Raw genomic sequence first — 26993 nt, 5'->3', positions numbered from 1 at the left:
TAAGAGACGTTTCATATTTACACAGGACGTCAGACCAGTTTTCAATGAGGAAAATCTTGCTTCGAGAGAATTGTGATCCAGATTTTGAAAATAAATACATTTATTCATTTTTAAGGAACTATAAAATAGAATTATATAAATACAAGCTGCATCGAGCAGATAAGGTCAGTAAAATGACACAATAGCTCTGACCTCATTCAGTTCTTGACCTTGCTGACTAATCGTTACGGACTGATTAGTCAAACATAAATCCATCCATGTGCCGGGAATAAGCGTGAATATTCGATCATGTTGCATAAGATTTCATGATATTATCATCGTTGGTATTCCGGATTTGAATCTTATTGTGGTTTTGATCACAATCGGTGTAAATATGAGGTAACATTTAATAGTATCCAGATTTCTTATTATCTAAGAACAGGCAAGTGTTTCCCCTTTAATGTGTCAAATATACTTATCTCAGCAGATGAGGATGAGCAGTTTCTGGTTGTGTGATCTCTGATACATTCGAGTGTTTTATTTAACAAATATTTTGCTGCTTACTACTCCAGACTTTAAACTAATAACACAGCTGTATGCCCGTGTGATAGGAGTAAGGATAATGCCATCTGGCTTTGTAACACTTGTTTTGTGTGCCATTGCAGAGCAGAGGCATTGAATACATTAATGGCTAAAATATTTAGGACAAGAGCTTTGTGATTTGTATATTTCAGATTGTTTTAAAACTGCTCCCCTTCTTTTGTCTTTATGGTGCCACCGTCACTCTCCTTGAACTCTTTATGCACAGATACTTCAGATAAACCTAATGGCTTAACAGATTTGTACTTTTCTGTTTTACATTTAGTCAGCGGGACTTCTTTGGGATTTATCTATGTTGTGTGCTGTAGCCACTTGTTGACAGAGTAATGATATAGATAACCCATCCTTGATGACTTGTTACAGATGTTGAGGTACAATAACTTACTTCTCAGAAATGTTATTCATTACACGGGTCCATTAACCTTGATATATATTATTCATTCCGGGCCAAATGGAAACTGGAAACTCTCAACTCTGCATTAGTCTCAGTTGAAGACAACAGAAGGATTGCACAACTCAAACATCCCCTTCTTGTTTACTTGGGTAGTATATAAGCATTAGCGGGTGGAAAACAAGTTTCCTTTTTGTAAAGATCAAGGAGGAACCACCATCCGTGACATACAACTGTGACAGGACAGTTTGTTTGGACAGACATCCTTGAAATTCTGGTTGCCATGTTGTTTACCTTCCTGAGAAGGGAACTGAGAGCAAGTGAACCTCTAAACACGAAGCAGTAAAAGAGGAGGAAAAACTGGGGGAGAGTGAATGAAGAAACCATATGGTACACGGGGCCGATTATAAAAACTAGCCAGTGGGTGGATTGTAATGGAACAGGAAATGCATAAAATCACAAGTACTGAGGGAAAGATTAGTAAACTGTAAGCACTAACACAGGAATTAGGTGCGGAGAAGCCTTTTTACTGAAGCTTTAGAGGTTTAGAGGTTTAGAGCTTTAGAGGTTTTGTAACATCTTTATTGAAGGATGCCATGTACCTCGTTCAAGGTTACTAAATTTCAAATGAACATTAGAGTAAGAGCAGAAGCACAGTGTTGTTTTTACCTGTGTCCCAAATGTGTACTATACACTCACTTGGCAGGTCATTAGTTACACTTTCCGACTACCAGGTTGTAGTCTTTTCTGCCTCCAGAACTGCATTTCTTCTTTGTGGAATAAAATCATATGACATGATGTCAATCTCCCATTCCACCACATCACAAAGGTGCTCTACTGGACTAAGAGCTGGTAACAGTGGAGGTCATTTGAATAGGATATTCAGGAAGTGTGAGATGCCTATAGCGCTTTGGGGTCCTTAGGGACTAGTAAAGCAATATACAAATACAGGCCGTTTACCATTTACCATGATTCAAGCTTTGTTATATGGCACAGTATCCTGCTGGAAGTAGGCATCAAAAGATGGATGCACTATAGGGCCAGCATACTCAGATTGGGTATGGTATCAGAATGATGCTCATTTGATACTGAAGGAGCCAAACTGTGCCACGCTATGACACCACCACAACTAGCCTGAAATGTTAATACAAGACAGGAAACCAACCACCAACTGGATGGAGGCACACATAAGGTTATAGCATAGGTTATAGTACAGGGTTTTAGAAGGGTGCAGTTACAATCTATGGCATTGATTTAATGCAGACATAAATCCACTGAACTTCAGTAGGTCATCTTGACCTTGTCTAGATGTCTAAATGCAGTGAGCTGCTGTCATGTTATTGACTGATTCTACACGTGCAGCTAACTAACAAACTGACCTGTGAGAGTCTATCAGGAAATACAAACTGGCCAATTTGAAGCTTTTAAAGAGATTTTTGATTCTTGACAACAGATTTAATCATATCAGAAAAGTAGATAAGTGACAGTCTGGAGGTAAATATTAAAGGGAAAAAGTCAGAGTCTCCTTGAAGAGCCCAGTGTGACCCTCGGCGGGGCTTTTAATAATGGAGTCACAGAGCATTGTGCTCTTACATTTTGAAGTCATGGATATCCTTAAGTGCACATTCTGAACAGTAAGAAACTAATCTTGCATTGCAAATTGCAGCTTGCACCCAAGGCATTTGAGAAATGGCAGCTGGACCTTTAAGTGTATTATTATGATCCTTGTTAACTTTTATATAAACCCAGCCACAGGGGGCCACAAGCCAGTATACTCTTAGTGCTGCTCCGGGTGAATGGGAAGGGTTGCATCAGGGAGGGCATCTAGCATAAAATCCTTGCCAAATCAAACACGGGAATCATCAAAAATGTGATCGGTCTGGGCCTGGGTTAATAACCCAGTGCTGTTGGCCAACAGGGTGCCACTCAAAACTGTGCTATTGTTTGCCAAAGTCAATAGAAGAGGAGAGGCAGAAGGTGTATTCAGAGGCAGCTAGAAAGAAGGAAAAGCAGGAGTGTGGAGGTGAGAGTGGGAACTTTAAGAGGAACTATGACTGGAAGATAGATATACTGTGTGAGCAGGAGACCAGGTGGAAGGGAAGCAATGCCAGGAGGTTTAGAGGTGGATTTGAATCGTTTTACCACAATGTATATAAGAATCAAAATAGATTAAAGCCTTTTTTTTATGTAGTTAAAGATTTATGCTGTATAATCGATCCAAAGTGGAAAAAGAGTCATTAAAAAATTAATTAATTAAAAGCCCAAAATTACCATGACATTCATGGCCATGATCACTGTACCTGCAGATACACAGAGATGTCCAGCAGAGAGGGCAGAGTACTGTTTTTTACCATAATATTTAATACAATCTTGGAACGTGACCTGACACCCGAGGCAAGACCTTTAGTGGAATCGATTTTCAAGAACAAGAGTGATGTGCAGGGCTTTAGTAACTACAGATGGATAGCGTTTGAGTTATAACATGAAGACAGGAAAGTTGTTGAAGATGGGTTAAGAAGAGGTGACGATCAGCAAGCAGCACTATGGCTTTATGCTGAGAAAGAGCACTACAGATGTAACGTTTGCTTTGAGAGCATTATGGTAAATGGTCTGTATTTGTATAGCGCTTTACACTATACACAATCATCCACCCATTCACACACTGATGATGGCAAGCTACAGTGTAGCCACAGCCACCCTGGGGCGCACTGACAGAGGCGAGGCCACCGGGCCCTCTGACCACCACCAGTAGGCAACGGGTGAAGTGTCTTGCCCAAGGACACAACGACCGAGACTGTCGGAGCCGGGGCTCGAACCGGCAACCTTCCGATTACAAGAGCCCAACTCTTGAGCCACGATCGCCCGCATTAATGCAGAAGCATAGAGGTGGGTCAGGAGTTGCACCATCTCTCTGGATCTAAAGAAAGCATGTGATAAGGTGCCAAGAGACGAACTGTGGTGCTGCATGAGGGAGTCAGGAGTGACAGAGTATGCGATGGTGGTGCATGTACAAGAAACAGACAATGGTAAGGTGTGCAGTAGCAGTGACAGAAGGGTTCAATGTAGAGGTAGGAATGTAGGGAGTGATAGCGCATGAGTTTACATACCCGGGGTCAACTATCCGAACCAAAGGGCAGAGAGGTGAGGAAAGCAGTACAGCTATTGTGCAGCAGGTGGAGAAAAGTGTCAAGGGTGACTTGTGACAGAAAGATGGCAAGAGAGAATGGGGAGACTTACAAAGGACCTGCTATGACATACAGTTCAGAGGGGAAGGTGGCTGAAATGAAGACAGACCAGATTACAAATGAGTACATCAGAGGGACAGCTCAAGATGAGATATTTAGGGACAAAAAAGCAAGGTTAAGTTGGTCTGGGTGTGTGCAGAGTGGGGATATATTGAACTAAGCATGTTGAAGATGGAGCTGCCAGGCAGCAGTTAAAGAGGAAGACTTAAGAGAAGGTTCATGGTTGTAGTGCAGGATGGAGGCAGATGATCTGCTGTGATAACCCTTAAAAGGGAGTAGCTGAAAGTAGCAGTAGTACCACGTGTCCTGTAGTGTTTGCAGCTTGAAGTGTTTAAATGGTTCTTCTGTCTACCAAAACATGTGCCTCGCTGTAGTTAACAGTTTAGTTGTTTGTGTGGTAAAACTCAACTGCTCCACTACATGTGGTTTGACTTTGTTGCCTAAAGAGACTCAGAATAATCACTAATTCCTGTTGCTTCCGTCACCTTGGCCCAACAATATTCTCACATTACAGAAAATAACATGTGGTGCTGAACCAGTTCCATGCATTCTTGCACTTAAGATCTGGTAGTGAATGGTGCAATACTTGCTGTTGAAAAATAGGCCCTAGTTTTAAAATCAAAAAACAAAAACAAACCATAGGTAGGAGCAGGCCACGACATCATTCCTGAAACAGTTGAGAGAGCCTCTTTGTTAGTAAAGGTGGTCTGTCTGTAGATGTTCCAACGTGACATTTTCTTTTCAGGCTATAATAGGGAAGATCTTAAAGTAGCCTTCTAACGTTAACAAGAAAAATACTACACTCCACTGTAAATTTCACAGTAAAGCCACATTGCAGTAGAGGAGTGAGCTATAGTAAGAAAGGAATAAATAGTAAAGAACACTAAAGGGCAGAAAACCCTTACACTGCAAATTTTTCAATGATAGGTCTGCTTCCCATTAAACCAAACGGAGGCGAGAGCAGCCATGGCCTTAAAGAGCACTGAGGCTGCCAGTGAGACCACAGGAGGGGGAGATATAACATACTACAAATACTACACATAGTACATGTTGACATACAGAAACAAGAGACCAATTAAAGCATGTGTGGTAGACCAAGACTCTGTGGATCATTTTGGGTTTGTTTGTTGTTTCAGTTTATTGTGCACATGTTTCTGTAAGCCAGGCCGCGGAGTAGAGGCTGCAAAGGTTTTCAGCGGATAATGAAGCCAGGTAGTCTTTAGACTACACTTGATTAGCAAACTGCTTTTTGCACAATCCTTTATTTGAACAATAAACAAAATAGATGCTGGAGGCTTGAAATTAAAAGACAGTATAGATTTTTTTTTATGTCAATAATATCCCAACAGTTCCCAGCAGACATTAGAGTTAGGAGCACATACTGAAAGAAAGACATCATTGAAGCATTTCACCAGCACATTTCCTGACCAGCCATCTGAGACCGAGATAAAAACTATACAACTGAAAGCATAAGCCATCTGTTCTAAAGTCCCATCATCCAAACATTCTTTAAAAAGGGAAAAGAAAGAATGCAAATCAACAATGTCATAATGTGTGCAGAAATGACTACGAAGCCAGCGGCAAGACTGAACCAGATTTTAGGATGTACTGACTATCTAAGCAGCATGCCATTCCCTGTGTGTGACGATCAGCGGACTGTGATGACAAATGGCAACGAGACTGAATGAAAAATGGTAGGATATAAAGTGAATGGTAGGCTGTAGGGCCTATATATAATGTTGACCTTTGGTTTCACGTGGGGAAGGCTTCTGATTTGAAAACCTACAAGGAACTTTAATCAATATTTTCACCACGTAACGATGCTAAAATACTTTAAATCTAGTGTGTAATTTTGAAAAATGTTACTATGTTACTAAACTTTAATTTAAAGATAGGAACCAACTTTCTCATTGATTCCCATTTCAAGAGACTTATTAAATTCACACAAAGCTCTTAAAAGAAAATAAAATAAATGTCATTACACTGCAGCTTTTCTTTGATCAGAGGCAGGGAAATGGTTAACCACTATCTCGCCTATGTCCCCAGTTCTTATTGTATAAAATCATGTGAAAATACTTGTGCTGCTGTGTTAATACTGAGATACTGACAATGGTGGTTGGAATAAAATGGGCCTTGAGCAAAACAAACAAACAAAAAAAAAACCCATGACATAAATTGAAATAAAATTCAAGCAAAGAACTAGTTCAATTTTATTTGTTGTGCTTTAGCCGCTGTAATTTCTTTTCAAACCAACTTAAATGCAAGCATATTGTTCTGAAGGGAGCAAGAGCATTAGGACATCCGATAAATGATCAATGACGAAGAAAAACAGAAAAGAAATAAACCTAACATTTTTTTTAGTGACATAAACAAAAATCATCACAATAAGTGAAATCATCAACAGAAAATAAAATCATCTTCAACAAAAGCAAACACTAGCTCCTTTTATGTGCATGCCTGGGGTCTTTATGCAGAGCTTAGCACAGATGTTGTCCAACTTCCCCGCAACACTCAGTTTTCCTCCCTCCACTGTGAGGAGCCACGGAGCCACAAAAGAGTAAATACACAGGTGTCAGGTACATTCCCTTTACTCTTCACCTACATTAGACTTGCAGTCGCTGCCTGATTAGGGTTAGACTCGTACACTGAGTGGAAAAACGTCACACAATGAACCTAAGGCAGCCCCCCTGCTTTCTGCTAAGTTGGGGGTTAAGGAAGATGGTGTGGCTCAAAACTACACTGATAAGCCACCAGTACACAGATGGAACCTTTACATAAGAAAAGACAAACAATTAAAAATCATGATAGGAGAAGAAAATGTACAAGGGTGGGGTTTGCAGTGGGATCTGTCTTAACTGGCTGCCACTTCTCCAGTGTAAGAACTGAGTCTTAAAAGAACAAAACAAAACAAAACAAAAAAAAAAAAAAAAAAAACACAGGCACATTCCTTCAGAACCCAAACAGGCATTCAGTCAGCTAGACCTTAGACTTTTTTCCTTTACATTTGAATCTAAATATTGGTAAAATTATGCATTTTACTGTACTTGTAATCAATCAGTTTATATTTTGTGCACAGAAGCTTATTAAGTTCTAAAGCTCATTAATATTTTGTAGATATTTTTTCTTTTACCCCCTAAATCTAAACCCGAATAACATAAGAAGGACCTCAAAAACAACAAAAACGTTCAGTTCCCATTCCCAACTCACTTCCCGCCCCCCGATGTTTTTGATGGCTCCAGTAGACTTAAAAAGCATCATAAAAGTGACAAAACGGAGGAGAAGGAGTTGGTGGTGGTTGTGGTGGTGGCAAAGAAGAAACCTGGCCTTGGGAGGAGAGACTTGTGATAATGCTGGTGCTGGGCCTTTTCAGTGCACGAGGGCAATTAACAGGCTTTTAAACTGCTGCAAATTCACTAGGCCGACAGTTCCCCCTTAACTAAAAAGGCAAACACTGATAGTCCATTTGCAGCCCGTGGTGGATAGTTTTTCTTGCATGAGTGAGTCCACTGTTTGAGCCGAGCTGTGGGCTCAGTCAGAGGTGAGTCTCAGGTCCTAACCTGCAACCCCAATCTGCCTATTCAACAGTCCTTCCTTGCTGCTTTAAAAATAAATCAAAAAAAGAGGAACTCAAAACACAGCAGTGGTGCACAGAGAAGAGAGCAGTCACAGGGAAATCTTTGTGAATGCAGCTTGCCTCTCTTCTTAAGAAAAGGAGAAGAAAAAAAGGAGACGAGGAAAAAGGTGTTGGAAAAGCTGGTTCTCAGGAAAGCGGGGACAGGAGGGAAGAAGAGGAAAATCTTGCAAGAGAACAAGTTAGGCAGTGTTCCTGTTCATTAGTTTTGTGTGTCTGTGTCGTGTGTAGATGTACTGTCAACGAGTGCATTGAGGATGCATGTTCTGTGTGTGTTTGTGAATATATTCAGGGTATCTTGCATGTACGTTGGGATGTGCGTGTGTGTCTACAGCAGGTCGACGCGACGGTAGTACAGCAGGTAGGCGGTGCGCTCTGCAGTCTGCTTCACCACCTGGTACTGGTTGATGACCTTCACTGTCTGGTCGTCAATGCGCAGCCAGCCGTTAAGACCGATGTGGAAGACATCCGTGGTGTAATGACCGCCTGTCGCACTGTTTCCATGGTGATACACAACTGGTGAAGTTGGAGAAAAGTGGAAAATTTTATTTAAGGTATTACTCATCCATGACCTCAATGTTGGGCACTGTAGTGCCAGCAATTCTTAAGTAAAAGCAAGCCAGTAAAGATCAGGTGATCAGCACATTGGTGTAGCGTAAAGAATACACTATACCTACAGTACATATTACAATGTCTCCTCATATATTTAAGAATAAATAAACCAAAAATGCATAAGCAGCTTTATGTGTCAGCTTCATTCTCTCACATGGTTGGGAATTGTGTTTGCTTTGGTTCATTTAGGTTTGCGGGCATTCATTTATGCACAGCTCTCAAGGTCACATCACACAACATTTCAATGGGGTTCAGGCCTGTTCTTTGACTGGAACACTAGAACACCGATTCTCTTATTTTTCAGTCATTATTGTAGATTTGCTGCTGTGGTTGGGAACATTATCCTGTTGCATCGCCTAATCTAGGAGTCCTCTGGTTGTCAGATGGCCTAACATTTGATTCTAGAATACTTTGGAAGACACAGGAATCAGTTCTTGGTCCACTCAGTGACGTGGTGCCGTGCATTGTGGTCAAACATCTCTAATTTGGTCTCATCTGTCCAAAGGACATTGTTCCAGAGGTGTTGTGGTTTGTTCAGATGCAACTTTGCAAACCTAAGCTGTTCTGCCACGCTCTTTATAGAGAGAAGAGGCGTTCTGTTGGCAAACCTTCCAAACCAGTCATACTTGTTCAGTTTTAACATGCTAACTACAAATGATTTAACTCTTGGGTAACCTGCAGTTTCTGAGAAATACCCAGCCAGGCCTTGGGGTGAATTCGTTGGAACACCCACTCCCAAGATTGTGGTATTTTACAAACACGCGCCTGAATGCTGCAGACCAGCAAACTGCCAAAATGTCTGCTTTTACTGAGGTGTTGCCAATGATCAGTTGCACCTGGCTGCTATTTACCCTCTTAATTCCTTTGAAAGCAGTAAAGATGTATTTAAGCTTCACTCCTGAATTTTTGGCTTGACTTTAATTAACTAAAAAAATGACACTGTGTGAAATTATGTTGTTGAGGCTGTATTTACCCAATTTTAAAACCCGCTAAGGAAGATGACTTTGTTCCCTGATATGACCTTTGAATTTTTTTAACATGACTATGTTCCTGATATCCTAATCACTAAATCTATTTCTCTGACATATTAGGGATAAAGCAGAACTCAAACCATTCCAAGCTCGAGCTTGTTATTGACAGTTGTTTGTGCATTTTTCATATTTTGTATTTTGTATATTGCTTGAAAATAAAACAGGATGTTTAATGTGGCTTTTGCTTGAGCTGAGTGATGTTTGTGTTTTTTGTATTACTATCCAAAATAATTTCCTGGCGTGAAATGAAAGAACCAGCTGAGGTTCAACAAGACAGAACAGCAATCTTTTTTCACCCTTGGCAGCATTGTTATTTTGTGGTCAGTGGAATCGCATCACAACGAATTACTAACTCCCAGAGTGACAACAGAGTATAAAATAAAGCTTAATTACAACATTATGCAGCAGATATAAAAACAATATGGCCCAAATTAACAAAACACAAACCTGCAAAGAGCCTGTAAGTTCTTTGGCCTTTCACAACTTTGCTTCGCACTCCAGAGGACAAAAGATCTGAAAGAAAATCTACTAATTAGACCATGATGTTTTTAATGACTGCTTAAACCAGGACTAAAAAACACAGAACGTTCTGCACCATGTTTTACTGTTGCAATGTGAAATTTGACAGCCTTTAATGAAAATCATGCTGATGTTGCTGTAATTAACAAGCAGTGAGGTCTGAAGAGTCACTTGGAAACACATCTGAGTTTGCACAATTTCTGTCAAATCAAGAAGTTGAAATGTCATAATTTGATGGTATAAACTGCAGCTGTAAGCTCAATTTTATCACATTCACTTGTGGCATATTTGACTACAGCACAGTATTAAACTCAATATCACTTTAAAAACCACATTTTTTTAACATTAATTCGAAAAGCTTGAAACAAAAACAATATACACTTCTCAACTTTTGCCAGTCTGCTTTGTTATGGTGCACACCAATTATCTGGATCAACTCTTAAAGGCACTGTGGGCTGTTCATGAACCAAGTATAACACTGACACGTATATAGACTAGGTAAATCGAATTAAAGGCCTTGCAATGACACTGACACCTCAGTGGAGTGTTGATCGAGCCATACCTTTGCTGATTTCCAAGTCAACGGGGTAATCAATATTCTTTGTCAGTTTCTGGCAGCCTCCAGACTTTTCAAAAACAAATCTCTTGAGATGGAGCACCAGCACAGGGGGCAGCTCTTCTAGAGTAACCCTTCGGCTTATCTCAATCTGAAAGCAACAGCGAGAACAGTGAGCAGTCGCAGAATTTACCATGCACATTAAATAATACAGTTTCACAGTTACAAAACTAACTGTAGAAATAAAATTTGTCAAAAAAAGTGAACACAAAGCAAGGCTTTAACATTTTGCTGGAAATAAAATCAGCTAAGACGTTCAAAGCAGCAACTAGTGTTTTTATATTCTCTGGCTTTTAGAAGTACCAAAGTAACATTTCAGGACAAAAAGACCAACGTAAGATCCCCCCCCCCAAAAAAATGCTTATTATACAGCTGTGGAGCAGATGTTCCTGCACCAGTTCTTCTAGCCTGATGTTCTAACACAGCACTGTTGCACCGATCCCTGAAGTTTTCCTCCTCCTTTAGTTGTTGTTGGGTCTATACCATGGTTCAAGGCAATGATTACAATATGTGTGATGAAATCAGTGATGTTGTGTTCTACAGTGTGTACCCAACATCACTCTTCATCTAAACATCAATTCCAAAAATAAATTACTACACAAAATCACGTTATTTTGTGTGATCTGTTAAAGTCAGAAAAAACATTAAGAAAAAAAAGAAAGGGGAAAAAAATGGAATTCGAGATCACAAAACTGCAACGCAACACCGATCTGAACTGAAACATGTCATCAAAGTTTACTTTTCTAATACCTCTTGCTTGGTTTTAGAAGTGTAGCCCTGGACTGACTCTCGAGCCACCAAGGTTTCGAGAGCTTCCTGGACAGTGCGGATCTTGTCTGACTGGATGTCCAGCTGCAGGGTAAAGAATGGCTGCAGAGTGGCCGACTCTTTAGAGTTTTGCTGATACACCACCGATCTAAGAAAGAAGCAAACCAGCCAGTTGTTAGAACTGTAAACCAATACCAGTAAGATTTTTAATAATATTACCTCTCAGTAGTCAAAACATACAACATAACACAATCAGCTCAAATACATTATGATGCACTTTCTAACCACTTTCTGAAATTCCTGTTAAAACTACTCAGAGGGATTCAGTTTGTTTTGCAGTTTACAGCTTTCACTATAATCATGCAAGTCATTTAATTAAACCTTTAAATTCAAGAAAGATGATAATCTACTAATGATTACTGCTGTAATTCCCCAAGTCAAACCAATTTCTCTGAACAGCGGTTTAAAAGGAGTAGATGGGTTATAGCCAAGCTCTGTGGGCATACCCACCACTCTGTAAACACATGCCTATATTCAGTTTCTCTCACAACCATTTCGGAGAAAAAAATCCTTAAGGACATTTAAAACACTGTGCAACCAGCGTACACCATCACCGTGCCAGACCAGAACCTTGCAGAACATATTATTTAGTCAGGCAACAGCCGCAGATTCTTAACTTTGCAATTTGTCTGAAAGTTAAGACCTTTGTTTGTGGATGGTTGCCCCACGTCATGCTGTCGAGACTTTTGACCGCACTGACCCACATGGGCTGCCATTCTGAAGTGCTGTGGTGCGTGCTGGAGAAGAGCTGGAAAAAACTGGGGGTGGATGACTAATTTGTGATGTCACCATGAAACGAGGTCAAAATCTTTAACCCAGTAACCAGCTGAGGACTCGCAGATGGAGCCGATACAAATTTTTGATTGGTGTATAACAGGAAGCAAGACAATGCAACATTATTAAGTTTAATCAGAACTTCTTCCTATACAGAGGGTTTCACAGCAATCTGGCATGTACCTGATGTGTCCACCAAAGATATCAGTTATGGGTGTGCGGACAAAGTCAGCTTGGCGAGTGATTGAAGTCTTGTTTCGGGGACCCACTTGCTCCCACTCATCCTCACTACCTTCCTCCTCCTTATCAGCACCATCCTCCTCCACACCTGGCTCGGACTCTGGCCCATTAGGTGTGAGAGCTTCTGTTAAAAAAAACATAAATAAATGTAAACCACTCTGAAGAACAGCTATTTGATCTTTAAAGTGCATGAAAGCAAAATCTCTTCTAAAACTGAGCCGTCTTAACTGAGATAAGTACAAATATCTTCCATTCTGAACTACAGGGCTATAAGTTTTGGATTGATTGGCTCTCATTTGAGTAGATTCTCATTTGCTGGACAATTGCCAGTGCTCCTTTCAAAATAAAAATAAATAAAAGTGCTATATCAACAGTCATTAATTCATTCTGTGATGGGAAGAGCTCCACAATACCTGTGAAAAACACCCCCGCATATGGGTGGCTGCCAGCAAACTAACAACACATTAAATAAGCCTTTGCTTTGGCTGCGTTTTGTAAAAACGGCCAAAAGGGTTTACTGTAAACTCTGGAACAATTTCCATGTCAAAGCTTAGCTAGCAGTCCTTTGGCCTTTGGTTGTAAAGTTATCAGAATTGTTATAATGTTTGGTCTAATGATGAAGGCATGAGAATATGTCCACAGCTTCACTCAGGCACTTCAGGCTCTCAGTAGCAGCAGCTCTGCCCAGACCAAGCTGGATGTGAAGTTTCCCTCTGAGCCATTTTTCCATTTTGGCAAGAGTCAATTAAAATGATTTCAGCTTATAATAAAAAAAAAAATAGAAAAAGGAAAAGAGGGAAATGATTTAATATGCTGCAATACTAGCTTTTTGTTTCTATTTATAATTAATTTAGGCCAACACTAGGGAAGTTACTCTAAAGATAACATAAGCAAAAAAGGGCAAAGCATGCTTAGACTTAACCTGGCATATGCTATTCATAGACAAGTTACTTACTCTCTTCCTGAGGCGAGATTAGTTTCTTCAATGCTAGCATCTCCTCATGCAATCCATTGAGCGTGAACCCAAGATACTCCTCCGCGTCCTCTTGTCGACCCTGAGATTAAAGCATAAGGACATCAGCCACATTAACTCTTCAAAGAATGCCTAAAGTCAAATAAAAATCTTGCAGACATTAAAAAAAAAAAAAAAAAAAAAAAAAAAAAAAAAAAGCAAACTCATTCACTGAGGTAAACAGAAAGAAAGCATGCACACAGTAAGAGGCAGGATGAAAGGAAGCCTCATTAAATATCGAAGATAACCATCTCCTACAGTGCATCAGAGTTCTTTTCTTAATTAAAACCGATTCAGACTTGAATCAGCAGGTTGAATGTTAAATAGGAAATAAGTTATGTCCTGCTAAAATGTTTCTTAAATACAACAAAACCTCCCGTGGGCACTGTCTGTCCCACAAGAAGTACATTTAAACTGTTATTTAAAAACAAAAACACCCTTACATGCTGATTTGCAGTGTTTATATAAAGCTGACACCGTGGTTTACCTTCTCAGAAAGACTTGATTTGATGAGAGTGAGGAGTTTGTAAATGTAAGTTGGTTCAAAAGGTGCACCAGGTCGGATGTCTTTTGTGACCTTATCTCCAACAGCTGTAAACACAGTTAGGAATCTTAAATCATCAGTGACGCCAACAGGAAATGACGCAAATATCTTTGGGCATGCTGTGTTAATATCTTACCCTGCTGTTTGGCTTTAGATGGCACGGGCATATTGTTGAACTCGTTCACCAGTCTTACACTGAGAGACACAAACAACTGCGATGTCTGTATGGCTGATGCTTTTTAATAAAAAGATATAAACTTGTAGAAATGCTACTTACAAGTTGTCTATCATGGGTGTGGAGGTGCATGGTCTCTGCGTTTCATTGTGCAGAGGAATGGACTTCATCAGGTGATACATGGGAGGGCAGGCAATCAGGGCCTGTAGAGTCTGTGTGTTCAGAGTCAAGATGAAAAATGATGTGTAGGAAAGGTATTATGACAAGCTACTTAAAGATATCTGCATTTGATGCAAATGTGTGATTAAGTTTTAAACTGAGGAAATCCCCGGTGGTCTTTAAAAGTCTTAAAATTGAGACGTCTTTTGCATTCAATTAGTTAAAATACACGTGGGAAAAGTCTCAAATTTTCCACCAGTTTGAGAGAAAAAAAATCCCAACACTAAACAAAGAAACAGACACCAAAATCACAGCATTGTTGTCAGCAATATCTTATCACATTTACACGCGACTGATGTTAAGATATCAAATGAACCAGATATACCTCAAAATAACTAAGTTGTTAGCAATCTAAATGCCATCAAACGAGCAGGCCCTATAAAGGTTTTGAAACAACGTTACAACCAAGTAATATTTTTACAGTGGCACACGTGCCCTGAGACTTGGGCCATTTGGCTTAATAACAATGTAACATCAAGAAACTAACAACCAAGTAGTTAAAATCAAAAGAACAATAAAATATGAAGCATGAAAAGGATACAGCGTTGATATAGCACCAGTTTCCCTTGTTGATCAGTCCTCTCGGCTGCAAAGACACTGGTTTATGTATCAACTTCACATTCTCAATAAGTTCTGGGGATTCAAAGAAAACACAATATTCTTAAACAGGTAGCTTCGCACAGCTGTGACAATGAAAAAAGTATGTGTCATAGCGATACATCAAAACAATTGTTTCTTCGTCTATTCCTGCCTCAAATGGCAACAGCATAAGAGACTGAATGAATAAGACCAAGGTCTTGCTGTACCACGCCTAGGAAGGAAGACTGTCATTCAAAAAGACAGCTTCCATGGTAACGTGGGAATAGTTTCATAGTTTCACACAAATAAGAACAAAAAACATCAATTTGGCTGAGACTAAAGGAACAGAGGCAAATGCACATTTAGACAGAACAAATAAATCATAAGTACAATCATTGTTACTTCTTTACAAATTGGTATTGTCTCCATTTTCATAACAAGTCAAACCACTGAGCTCACTTTTAAGTTACAATTAAAACTAAATGTCAGTTAATCGCATCTCATTTATCATGTCAGTCACAGACAGCAACCCTTTAACAGCTTTTTCCTATGGGTATTATATTTTTCCAATATATACATATTTACAGTGTAGAAATGGACACTGTTTCATGTCTGATTATGGTCTACTTTTCTGATTTTACCAACCTCTAACTACTTTTGAACAGTGATATGCACACAAGTGTGAAGTATCCAAGAAACTTGCATATAAAGAAAAGGCAGGAAAAAAAGATAGTTTGCTGCAGTGCTAAAGAATATATATACATGGATAGATTATTTTTTCTTTTTGGTCCATTTCAATCAATCACTTTTATATATACAAACAGCTAGTCTGTGGCTCCAAACTGGTGTATTTCAAGCTAGTCTGGTTGTTTAAGTTCAAGACTAAACACCATCAAATAAACACATTTAAATTAACGTGCTTAGAAACCAACATGCCCGCTACTCAACAGCGAGTATACATTTCCATCTTACAGTAAATGCATTAATAATTATAGCCTACCTTCTTTGCTATGATGTGCCATACTTGCATTGTGTGTACTTCTGCACACTTCTAGAATAACTACTCCCTAAAAAAATGGCAAAGATTGATCGCTGTCACGCTACGCGAAATGAGAAAGTTTTATCTGAAGGGAGACATAATATCTGAAGGGTACCTTAGAAGAGAGACAGTGTGTTGAATATGTGAACTTTCACAGGATTGTGTTTAAATTCTACCTCAAACCAGTGTCAGAGAGGACAAACTAATTAAGCCTGGTAAGTTCCCGTAACCTTCTGTGACAACAACCACAAAATGTAGTGTAATTAGGTTCATCTCCCCAGAAAACAATCAGCACACCACTGTTAAGAGCAAAACACTGAATACGATTTGAGGACAAGAAACAACACAATATTTTGCATTTTTCATTCTGTCTACCAGCTTGTAAAATCAGACTGTTCCGATCAATAACACATTTCAAGATGCTGTTTCACTGTGTGAAATCTGAGGCTGTGACTCATCTTGAATCATTATCTCATTTCCTTAAGTAAAAAAACAAAGTATTCATGAGGTGTCACATCTCAGCTCCTTGCAGTTGATCATTTATACCCATACTGCAGCTCTGATAGGAATAACTGGAATGATTTAAACAATAAATAAAATCGGATAGCCATCCTGCATGTAGCACTACCATCTAGTGGTCATTTCTTGAAAATGAATGCAACAGTCCCTTAACTTCTCTTTAAAGTAAGCTGTCAGTGAGAAATCTGTGCATCTCAAACTTACCATACCATCAGTATAATGAGCTGCAAAAATGTATCTCTTTTTTAAAATATACCCTACTCTTTCCAGTGATCCCAATTTTAAAAGCTTATTCTGTTAGATATGCAAGTATGAACAGTACAATCACCTCAACACTGCCACCAAGTGGGATGGATTGAATTTCGCAGAATATACTTTTTGCAAAAAAATAAGTTATAAACTTACACCAAATTAAAAAGTAGTAATGGTGGAATGTTTTTAGAAGGTAAATTATCAGCTTCTTTATAAAATACCTGCAAGTTTAGGGGCCATAGGATCCTCAGATACATGGACAGGGCCTTCTTTTACTTCCCCAACTTTCTCAGGCTGCTCTGGCACAGCGACAGAGGGAGATACTGCTTCCACAACATTCTTTACCTCCACAAATGCCTGAGGGCCACCAGGTAGAGGCTTGGAATTGTGAAAGAGGCTAGCCCAGGATTTCGGAAGATTAGCAGTAGGTGCAGCTGGAGTGGCAGGTGAATGTGCCTGCTCTGTCACTACTGACTGGGCAGCTGACTCTGGGATGACCTGCTGAACCTGGTCCCCACTCTCAATGTCCTCTTTGTGTCCATCTACACTGACAGGAGTGGTAGACTCTGCTAGCCCATTTGCCACCCCATTGTCTGCCATCTCTCCTCCCTCTAGTTCAGTAGTCGTAATGGAAGTGATGACAGAGATGACAGCAGCTGAAGTAGGAAGAGGTGATTTGGAGAGGGGGCTATGTGGAGTATCTGAAAGTTCAGGGCTCTGTGGAGCCAAATGATCTGGCTGCTGATCTGCAGTCCTTGGTCCCTCTGTCATCCCTCTGCTTTGAGAGGAGGATGAACAGGGGGAAGTGGCATTGTTGCCATCTGATAAAGAGGCAGCTCCACTTGCTAAGTCCAAAGAAGAGTCATCAGGGCTATCACTAGTCCTCTGATTGGCAGTGGATGTGGGGGCACACTTGGCTGCTGCCACAGCAGCTGTTGGTGTTGCTGTGGAGGCGGGTCCCGGGGTGGAAAGTTCAGCCCCTGACAATGCCTTACTGTCCACATCCTCAGTACTGTGGTGTGGGCCACTGAGTGCATGTCCGTTCACCAGTGCTGTCACAGGTGTCCCATCCGCTGTACTGGTGCTGCTGCTGTTGCTGCCAGTTGACGGTTCCAGGTAATTGTAGTACCCAGGCGGTCGTTTTTTCTTTTTCTTTCGCTCTCTCTGTCCCAGGCTGCCAGGGAGTCCGTCCATGTCCGGGCACGGCTGGTGATTGTCCAGGGCTGAGGCCTCCGAGTCAGGTCCGTCCAGTGAGTTGAAGTGTGCCCCGTCAGGGACATCAGCTGCTGGAGAAGCCGTCTGTTGAGCTTTCTGGGCCGGCTGGCAGCCCAGGATGAACTCAGGAGCCTGTGGGTTTAGGGTACTCGACACCTTGTATAAAGGATCGTTGCCCCCAACAGCCTTGGAATCCATCACCTCGTCAACACCAAACTCAATGTGCTGATAGTCTTCTCCTGCAGATAATATTTCAGTCAATTAGAAATACAGAGCACTGTTTAGATTAATTCCTACATATTAAAACCAGGCTGTGGTATCTGACTTTGCTGCAGAACGTCACATAAAATCCTTTTTCCTGAACAAGCAAACTGTTACTCAAGGGGTCGTGGGAGCTCTGACAGGATCAAAGATACCAACAAAAAGAAATTCTTCTAGACCTATTTTTGACAACTACTGCTGTCCAATCCAAACCAAATTCCTTCTGGTCTCACATAAATTCCAGAAGTGGGGTGATTCAACACTTAAAATTGGGTCTGGGAAGGACAATATAGTCTTATGGATAAAACTTCTTTCACTTACTTATGATTCTGATTTGAAGGGGGAAAAAACCCCAATAAACTAAAAATAAATAAATAAAAAACATTTTTGGCACAATCCTGTGTGGTCAGTGGCCAGATGTTATCAATATTCTGTTGAAACTATTCAAGTTAAACTGCTACAAAAAAAACATTCAATGTCAAGTTGACAATCAATAGTTTTAACTAATGGTTTATTATAAGCCAAGTTTATTTTGCTGACAATTTGAGATACCATTTTTCTCAATCATTCTTGAAGATTTAATTAAAATGTTTTTGTTTGTTTGTTTTTTATTTAGGCAATGACATGCGATTTAACAAGTGTCTAAAATCACATTAAAAAAAGATTACAAAGGGATACAATACGGTTGATAACCAAAGGTAGTCAATAGAAAGGAAGTCTGGCTTAACTGACTGCAGACACGCATCAATAATCCTTACTTCCTGAATATTTTTAACAGCATTTTTAAGTGTTGGAAACTTCAGCAATACAGAACAATGTAAAACAAATACATCAGTTTTTATAAGTTAATTTTTGGACAAAATGTGTCACACAGCAGTTTGAACTGTAAGTTATTATGCAGCGAGAGGTGCAAAGTGCAAAGGTGAAACATTAGCAAGTGCAAATATGAAAGAAAAAAATCATCCAAGTCATCATGACACAGCTGATTGGCCAACCAAATGTAATCTCTGATCCCCTGCAGAAGGTAAGAGGGCACTGAAACACAAGGTACTCCCTCTACTGAGATGAGAGGAATCTGTTAGTGTTAGTGTTACTGAAATTGCACTTCATTACTGTAAAATGCATTCAGCAGTGAAACCTCAACTTAAGAATAAACATGTACACACATGTTAGCAACCGCATAAAATCATCTCTATGCCCTTAGTAAATAAGCCGTGATTGGTAAGTCATTAAAATGCAATTCAATTTTATTGTAACGGAGACCTACAGTAGTGAAAATGTATTATATGCAAGAAAAGATAAGATACTTCGCAGTACCTTAAGCATGCAAAGCTATATAGGTTTTACCAACAGGCAAGAGAAAGAATACAGGCAAAAAGTTTAGAAAGCCACCAGTTTTTGAAACCTGGATTTTCAGTTTTACAGCAAACGTACAAGAGGGTATCAGACTCCTCAACTCACCGCAAACCTGCAGTCCCATAGACTCCATAATAAAAGGTACAGCAGGAGTGCAGTAAGATCCTAAATAATCAATACAAATCAAGGTAAGGCAATTGTCATGTGCATATAGGTACTATTTGAAAGAAAGGTGGCTGCTCTAACATTTTTGATTTTGGTGGGCAAAAAAAAGAAAAAGAAAAAAAAAGGTGGTGGGGAGGGTCAAGATTTAGTGGAATTTATAAACCGTTTCAAACAATATTGCACAAATGTATAAAAAAAATACAAATAAATGACAGGAAAAGCATCTTCCTGCAAGGCCAGCCAGATCAGCTATACCTGGGCTTCAGCCATACATTTAGTCCTGCTGTGAAAAACAACTTGATGCCAACTAAGAGCAGGAGAACAGTCAGCCCATGTCTACTTTAGAGTATTTTGATGTATTTTGAATAATTAAAAAAATAAAATATAGGAAATTAGCTTATGTAAGAAGTACATACCAGAAGACTGAGTGACACACTGGACTTTGTCATTGAACGGAGGAAGCTGCAAAGAGAGAGAAAATATAAGTTGTGATAAAGACCCAGCAGGTAACCACAAAAGTAATACTTAAAATAGACATGACTGATATCTTAAGACCATTGTCAAGTGTAGAATTACCATTTACCAGATATATGCATTTTGGCTCAATGGTCAATTTCAGTAATCCTGAAGCCCTGATTTTGGACTATTAGGGCTGATAAGCAAATTTATTTTAATTATATTTCTCCAGGAACCTTGCTGTTTCCATTGAGAGGATATCCTGACGAGGCCAACACGACTACTCAAAAAATAAATTTAATTCTTTCTCTTTAATTTAATAATGACTTATTAATGGAATAATGACCTCTACTGCTTTTTCTGGACCAATCTGCTTACCTCAACATAACATCGTGGAGTCACAAAAAACTGATTGATCTCATCAGGGCTGAATTCCCCAAAGATGTACTGTGGGAACAAAATTAATACAACCATTAACTGAAAAGGAAAGACAATGGAATAAAATACACTATAAAATAAAATAAAAAGTTAAAAACAATCAAGAACTTTCAGATTATTCATTAGTATAAAATATAAAATCATGGGGAACATTTTTAAGCAGTGTTCACTGTAGACAGGTCATTCAACCTCATAACTGGAATGCAATCATAAGGTGCCGTCATTTCAGAATCTAGGTATTGGGACACATACAGCAGTCCTTCATCACTCATTCAATTTACAATGCTAACCTGTGCAAACTGATGAGTCATGCAGTGTTATACATAAACCATGAGCACAAACAGCTCTGAATCTAGACCTGTTTTATCTAGGTGAAGTAGGTTTGTCAGTTTGTTAACACAAAGCATTCAAAAGAATGCTTTGTGTTAACCGTTAGGCATCATAAAAAGCATTGTTGTACTTAAACCAAGCCAAAGCAGGCCTCTGATGTAACTTCACGGACTGCTTTTAACACATGTGTAGCTTTGAGGTGACACAAGATTACTGGGATTTGAATTAAACATATTTTACCTACTTTTCCACCTATACCACCCACTCCCCTTATATAATGGTATCTTCACTTTACCTATTAGTGTAGCTGAGTTAGTTGCTTCTGCTTTGACACACACAGACATGGTGAAACAGAGAGCAGAGGAAAGAATCCATCACTGACGGCATATGAACTGATGAGAATTTAGCCATTCCGATTCCGTTATCAATATCACTTATCAATCGATTCATTTATCAATTGTCATTCCATTTTCACCGGCTCCATTTTGAAAGTCACTACCATCGCTATTTTGCATCTATAACACACAAACTGAAATCAGCCGATTGTAGTGCGAGTGCAAGAATGGATAAGCACTATTGATAGGCAAGCAGACTAACAATTTCAAGGAAATTGACTGCTGGGAACCAGTTTTCTACAAAAACTGGTTCTTGATTCCCATCCCTACCTCTCAGACTGACCGACAGACCTTGTTATAATCAACAACTTGTGTCACCCGTGTTTACCAAATTAACACTTGTAGTGAGGTAGGTTCCATCAGTTCAAGACGCTACATGCCATTAAACATTCATCAGTCAAGCGCACACACACAGGACACGAGGAGGTGGCACTAACATAAAATCTATGATCATCTTCGAATTGTTTTTGAAGTTGATATTTCAGGTATCAAAAAATGTATATATGCATTGCAAAATTAAAACTGTTAGAAGTTTATTATTTTGAAATTTTAATAAAGCAACCAGCTAGACTTAAATGAGTAGTCAGCTGCTCAGCCAGCACTTATGGAAAGCTGCATATATGAACTTGAAATTAAGACTTCAAAGTTAACTCGTTTTATTAGATTAGCCAAAAACAATCAAACTACAATATTACTCATTGCACACACTACAACCAGCTTCAAATGAAGCCAGGTCTATGGTAGTAGGGGTTCATATTATGTGTAGTGGATGCAGGCAAAATGAATTAGAACGCTTAAAAATCTTCACGCAGCGCTTCGTCATGCACCCTCTGATGACGTTTAGGCAGACTGTATAAAAACCGACATTATTTGTCATGTTTTTACTACACTGCTGTTTTCTGATGTTGCTTACAGTGTTATTAATTAATTTTCCACAGAATCACCACGACATCAACTATAATTGTGCGTTATACCTTGAGAGGAAAAAAAAAAAAACCCAAAAAAAACACTGAGCCACTGAAGGGCCCACATGCACAACTTAAAAAAGGTAAAATGGACTCACTAGCCATGCTGTTAATCTTTTCGGTGCAATAAACAGTGGAACGTGAAAGGGTAGTCACAGAGAAAAGAAACTGCAGCTCAAGCATATATAACTTTTTGCAAACGAGGCCCCACGCGAGGGCCCACATTGCTGAAATGGCACTACAAGCGACAAACAGCCAGCAATGATCCAGCGGCCTCAGGATGGCTAATACAATCACAACAGAAAGAATGTCCCTTTGCTCCTTTCTGCAGGCATGCCACACGTACCACACTAAGCTTCCCTTGCTGATCGTTTGGACTGCGGATTACAACAAATTAGCCATCTGTATGATTTTAGCACAATTTAATGACGACATCACACAAACAAGAAAGAGCCAAGAATAAGAAGTAAGAAGAATAAGTAGTCATAAGTAAGAATAAGACTAGAAAGATAAGGTGATTTATAGACTTTAGTGAGTTTCACTATTGGTGACTGACTATTAGCGATAGTGTGGTTCACAAATTTAAAATTATGTCAGTGCTGTGAAATATACAGATATGTACTACGACAATTCTAAAACTGATGTCGCGCAAACAATCTTGTTTTATTCTAAGCACAGGCTTGTTTACCTAAACTGATCTGCGGAGTTATTAATGGGCAACTTGGCTGAACATAAAAATGCTGCAGTGCCAGTACAAATAAGGTCAGACTAGTTTTTCAATGAGTTTGCCGAGCATGCCTGTGCCTGCCTGGTAGTGTGATGTAGTAAAAGGGTGGCAACAATTACAAACCATTAAAATTATTAAAAATTGGGACAAATAACGGCGTTACAATCATTTCCATTTCGTCTGCTCTCAGCCAAAAGCAACTGCTCATAAATGTGCGAACACTTTCAATTTTGCTGTATCAGAAAATTGATTCAGCAGACTAAGCCATAACACAGGCACATATTCCCTTTTAATTAATATGAGGACTTATTTGAACATTCTGATTCCCATTGGAAGATGAAACAATGATACTAGAAGAACAATTTAATCCTGTGGGCCCCCGATATTAATCATCCCAAGGACAAGTTCCAGATTAATGGCAGCTAAACTCACTGAGTGATAAATGTTTTTAAGGTGCAGATTTATTTTTACATTCATTTTTAGGATGCTTAAAGTTTGATGCTGCTACATTTTTAATGTGTCACATTGAGAAGAGTTTCTAATCTTTAGTCTCAATTGAACTAATAACAGTGGACTAAATAATTTGCTGATAAATGGCCCTCTGCTATCACTATGTCACATAATCATGTAGATCGGCCAATAGTTGTTGATAAAAGTTACTCTGATAACTAATCTTCACAGCTGGCATTTTCTTTTTGTTTTGCTTTAAATTGGATTAATTTACAATTTCCTGTTTCCCAATCATGGATTTCTTTGTGTTTCTTTGTGTTTTCAGTTTTAACATCTATAATGGGACACATGCCAATTTCAAAACAGGGATCAAACTACTAGAATCCCTCAGTAACAAAGCTGATGTGGTTTATACTTAAACTTCTTTACAGCTTTTTTTAATCTCTAACAGTCAATGAGTAAGATATAAAGGGAAGGCCATTGGTTACACAGCCTTGCTGATACAAGGAGAGGAGATAAATACAGCTCCCGTGTTCAGAAATGAAAAATAGCCATCACTGTGTAAAGATCTTTATGGTGTTATAACATGTCGTACTTACACAAGCAATAAATGCTACCGTGCCTATACCCCTGAACTACAGCTTAAGGTTAATGATGGTATTTCAGCAGAGATGTAAGGCTTTTTGTGGTCAAGACAACTTTAGAAAACCTTGACTCAGATGTCTACATTGACAGTGGTAAAATACACTTTTTTGACAGACTATCATAACAGGACTATCGGAATAAAAGGTTTAAATATTCATGTAATTTAAATGTCTCTTTTTTAAATCTTAGAGGTTATTAAACTAAACCAAAAACCAATACAATCCCAAATAAAATTACCACCCCAAAAAATAAAATATAATCACTGAAATACTTTAACTAGTTTTCAAACTAGGGTTCAACTTTGCCAATAAGCTACAATAAAGGAGCAATAATGGTATGTTAATTTGAAGTGTCACATTTGGTAGATTATGCATTAACAAGATGACTTACCACAAGCAGAACACTATCTGCCTTTATCTCCCAGTGCAGAAGAATTGATAAGCATTTCCAGAATTACCTGTTTGCTAAACTTCTACTCAGAAGACCGATGTCCCTTCTGGTGCTCATATGTCTTTTACTGCCTCACCTGTTTATCGACCAATTTTAGCCCCAGTGTTAGTATTTTTACTCAGCAATAAATCAACAGCAAACCTTTCAGTCGCCTGCCTTCTGTGACTACTTTACAGAGGGATGGCTATTAAAATGAGGGGTTTTGTAACAGAGTAAAAGTGGTGACAAACAGAGGAAAGCAGACCCAATGAAATAGTTGATGATGCTCCAGATCTGCTGGGTTACCGTTGCTGTGGAGCACAGTCTGGAAAACACTAATTTAGAGTGTTTGTGAAAGCTTCCATGCATTACTATTCACTCTATGCTATTCATACTAACAAAAACCAAAAAAATACTATGCAACTCTGTATCAGTCAGTTCAGTTATGAGAATTTATTTCACCAAATATTGACATGTAAATTAAAAAAAAAAAGGGGGGGGGGGGATGTTCAGCCGGCTTTCCCCTGAAACTTTCACTTTAATAAAGAGTGAACCAATAGAAACGCTCAATTTGGAAGCCAGGAAGAAAGTTGAAAGCATGCAGAATTACTTTAGTACAGCAGATTTCCCTTACTACAGTGGTTAGCCAGGTTCCGTTTCCTGAAAAAAAGTTAGAACTGAACACTTCACTTGACTCCATTTCTGATTAATTTTTACTATATGAGCTTTTTCTTCTCTAAACTTTAATTGAGTCCCTTACTAGTAGACTAGAGACCTGGCATGTTTCTTCATGTAAAACTAGACCTCAAAATGGGCCTTCCAACATGACAGCTAGCTTTTCCAGAAATAACACCAAACTTGTTAGGTTACCTCCAATCCAAGTCACGTGGACGGTGGCTCTGTAAGCAGCGTGCACGCTCAACCCTGATCCTCATTGTTTCCATATCAAGTAACTCTTCGCTATCAACGAAGGCCCACACTGTCGAATGTGTATTTAGCTAACTAGCTAGCGGACAGACCGCAAAGTCTAAGCACACCACCTGTGCAAAACAGTTAGCATACTAGAAGCTAAACGAGCAGCACGAAAACGTTACACCGCTCCAGAAACACTTATAAACGCCAAGTGATCGCATGCAAAATATTCCACTAGACCGTTATTATGCTTTCTGACTACCCCGAGAAAACCAATAACTTACTGGTAGTTATAAAAATAAGATATGGCAGCAGGCCTGTGGCAGCACTGAGCAGGTGGGCCATGCATACACGCAGCAGTTTTCGGTCACTTTTCTCTAAGAAATATTACATGACATTTGTGGAATATAACTTCGAAGTATCACGAACATTTGTTTGAGCAAGTTTTCGTGTCGTTTAATTAAAAGCGGTTGTCATCGCCCCAAGAACTGCGACGGAAAGTACTGCTGGTTCATTTGAATGGAAGGACCTGGGGCCTGTTAGCTCACGTTACCATGCTGGTGGTATTCCAATGAGGCTTAGGGGGGGCATTAGCAAGCACTTTTTAGTACTTCAGCAGTTCAATGACACGACAGGCCAAATGTTTAAAATAACAACACACAACTGACCAAAATTTAATTATTGTGTGGCGTTAGCTTTGGTCAAAATGGTGCAGAATCAAAGAGCGATCTGAAGTCCAAAAATAAGAGACTGCACGAGTTGTTTTGGAGGCTAATGATAGCCAGCTAGCTAGCTAGCTACCTGGTTGCTGTAAGAAGCCATGCTCCCGGTGAGGTTTTCTGTCCTCCGCTGACCAGATGAAGAATCCCCCGGAAAGGTGTTGTAGGTTTCTACTGACAGCTACAAAAGGTGGTCTATTTCGACGTCATTGTCATTTGCCCAACGGTGTCCTGCCAGTCGAACGTTTTGATCTATGTAATGCATCAGCACTTCATGCTGTTCGCCTTGCCGTCACCGCCATTTCTGTCTAGCATCTTCCTTGCTTGCTAGCCAGAGCAGCGCGCGGTCGGTTGTAACGGCAGCGTGAGCTCAGGGAGTAACGCCAAATACTTCCGGTGAGTGCTGATTCTAAGATTTCATAATAAAAAGGCTTCATTAATACTTTTAGTACTAATACTACTACTTGCAATGATAACAATATTAATATTAACAATACTCGAAAATTTAATAGAAATAAATTACGGGGTGCAGATGATTGCCTTTATATTTACAAAGTTTCAGCATTTAGACAGTAAATGAACCGAAAGAACAAAACCCAGTGTGGATAGTAACCAAAATTAAACTCAACTGAAAAATAAATAAACACTAAATAAAATATAATAGAATATAAAATTGCACTCCAAGATCCTGCAAAGGTTTCAAGGTATTGTGAAAAAAATCACAT

General features: G+C 39.3%; 1 protein-coding gene across 2 annotated transcripts; it reads right to left on the bottom strand.

Moving 5' to 3' along the window:
* Positions 1 to 5440: 5440 nt before the first annotated feature.
* On the bottom strand, positions 5441 to 26631 carry usp10 (ubiquitin specific peptidase 10). Of its 2 annotated transcripts, XM_085401928.1 has the most exons (15): positions 26351 to 26631; positions 20637 to 20705; positions 20219 to 20264; positions 19743 to 19802; positions 17027 to 18259; positions 14958 to 15049; positions 14300 to 14409; positions 14159 to 14217; positions 13966 to 14069; positions 13422 to 13521; positions 12410 to 12590; positions 11375 to 11540; positions 10571 to 10715; positions 9937 to 10002; positions 5441 to 8362 (listed from the first exon to the last, which is right to left on the bottom strand). In XM_085401928.1, the coding sequence occupies exons 1-15, from the start codon at positions 26369 to 26371 to the stop codon at positions 8175 to 8177; spliced, it is 2640 nt and encodes an 879-aa protein (XP_085258054.1). In that variant the 5' UTR covers positions 26372 to 26631; the 3' UTR covers positions 5441 to 8174. The 2 variants fall into 2 exon arrangements, with proteins under 2 accessions (XP_085258054.1, XP_085258061.1); XM_085401935.1 differs by lacking the exon at positions 19743 to 19802.
* Positions 26632 to 26993: the final 362 nt, after the last annotated feature.

Source organism: Rhamphochromis longiceps, linkage group LG1 (genome assembly GCF_057381845.1).
Source record: "Rhamphochromis longiceps isolate RC_006_pf linkage group LG1, R_longiceps_female_GT1.1, whole genome shotgun sequence".
Lineage (NCBI taxonomy): Eukaryota > Metazoa > Chordata > Actinopteri > Cichliformes > Cichlidae > Rhamphochromis > Rhamphochromis longiceps.
The sequence above is the reverse complement of the archived record's forward strand: the minus strand, read 5'-3'. Positions and strand labels throughout refer to the sequence as shown.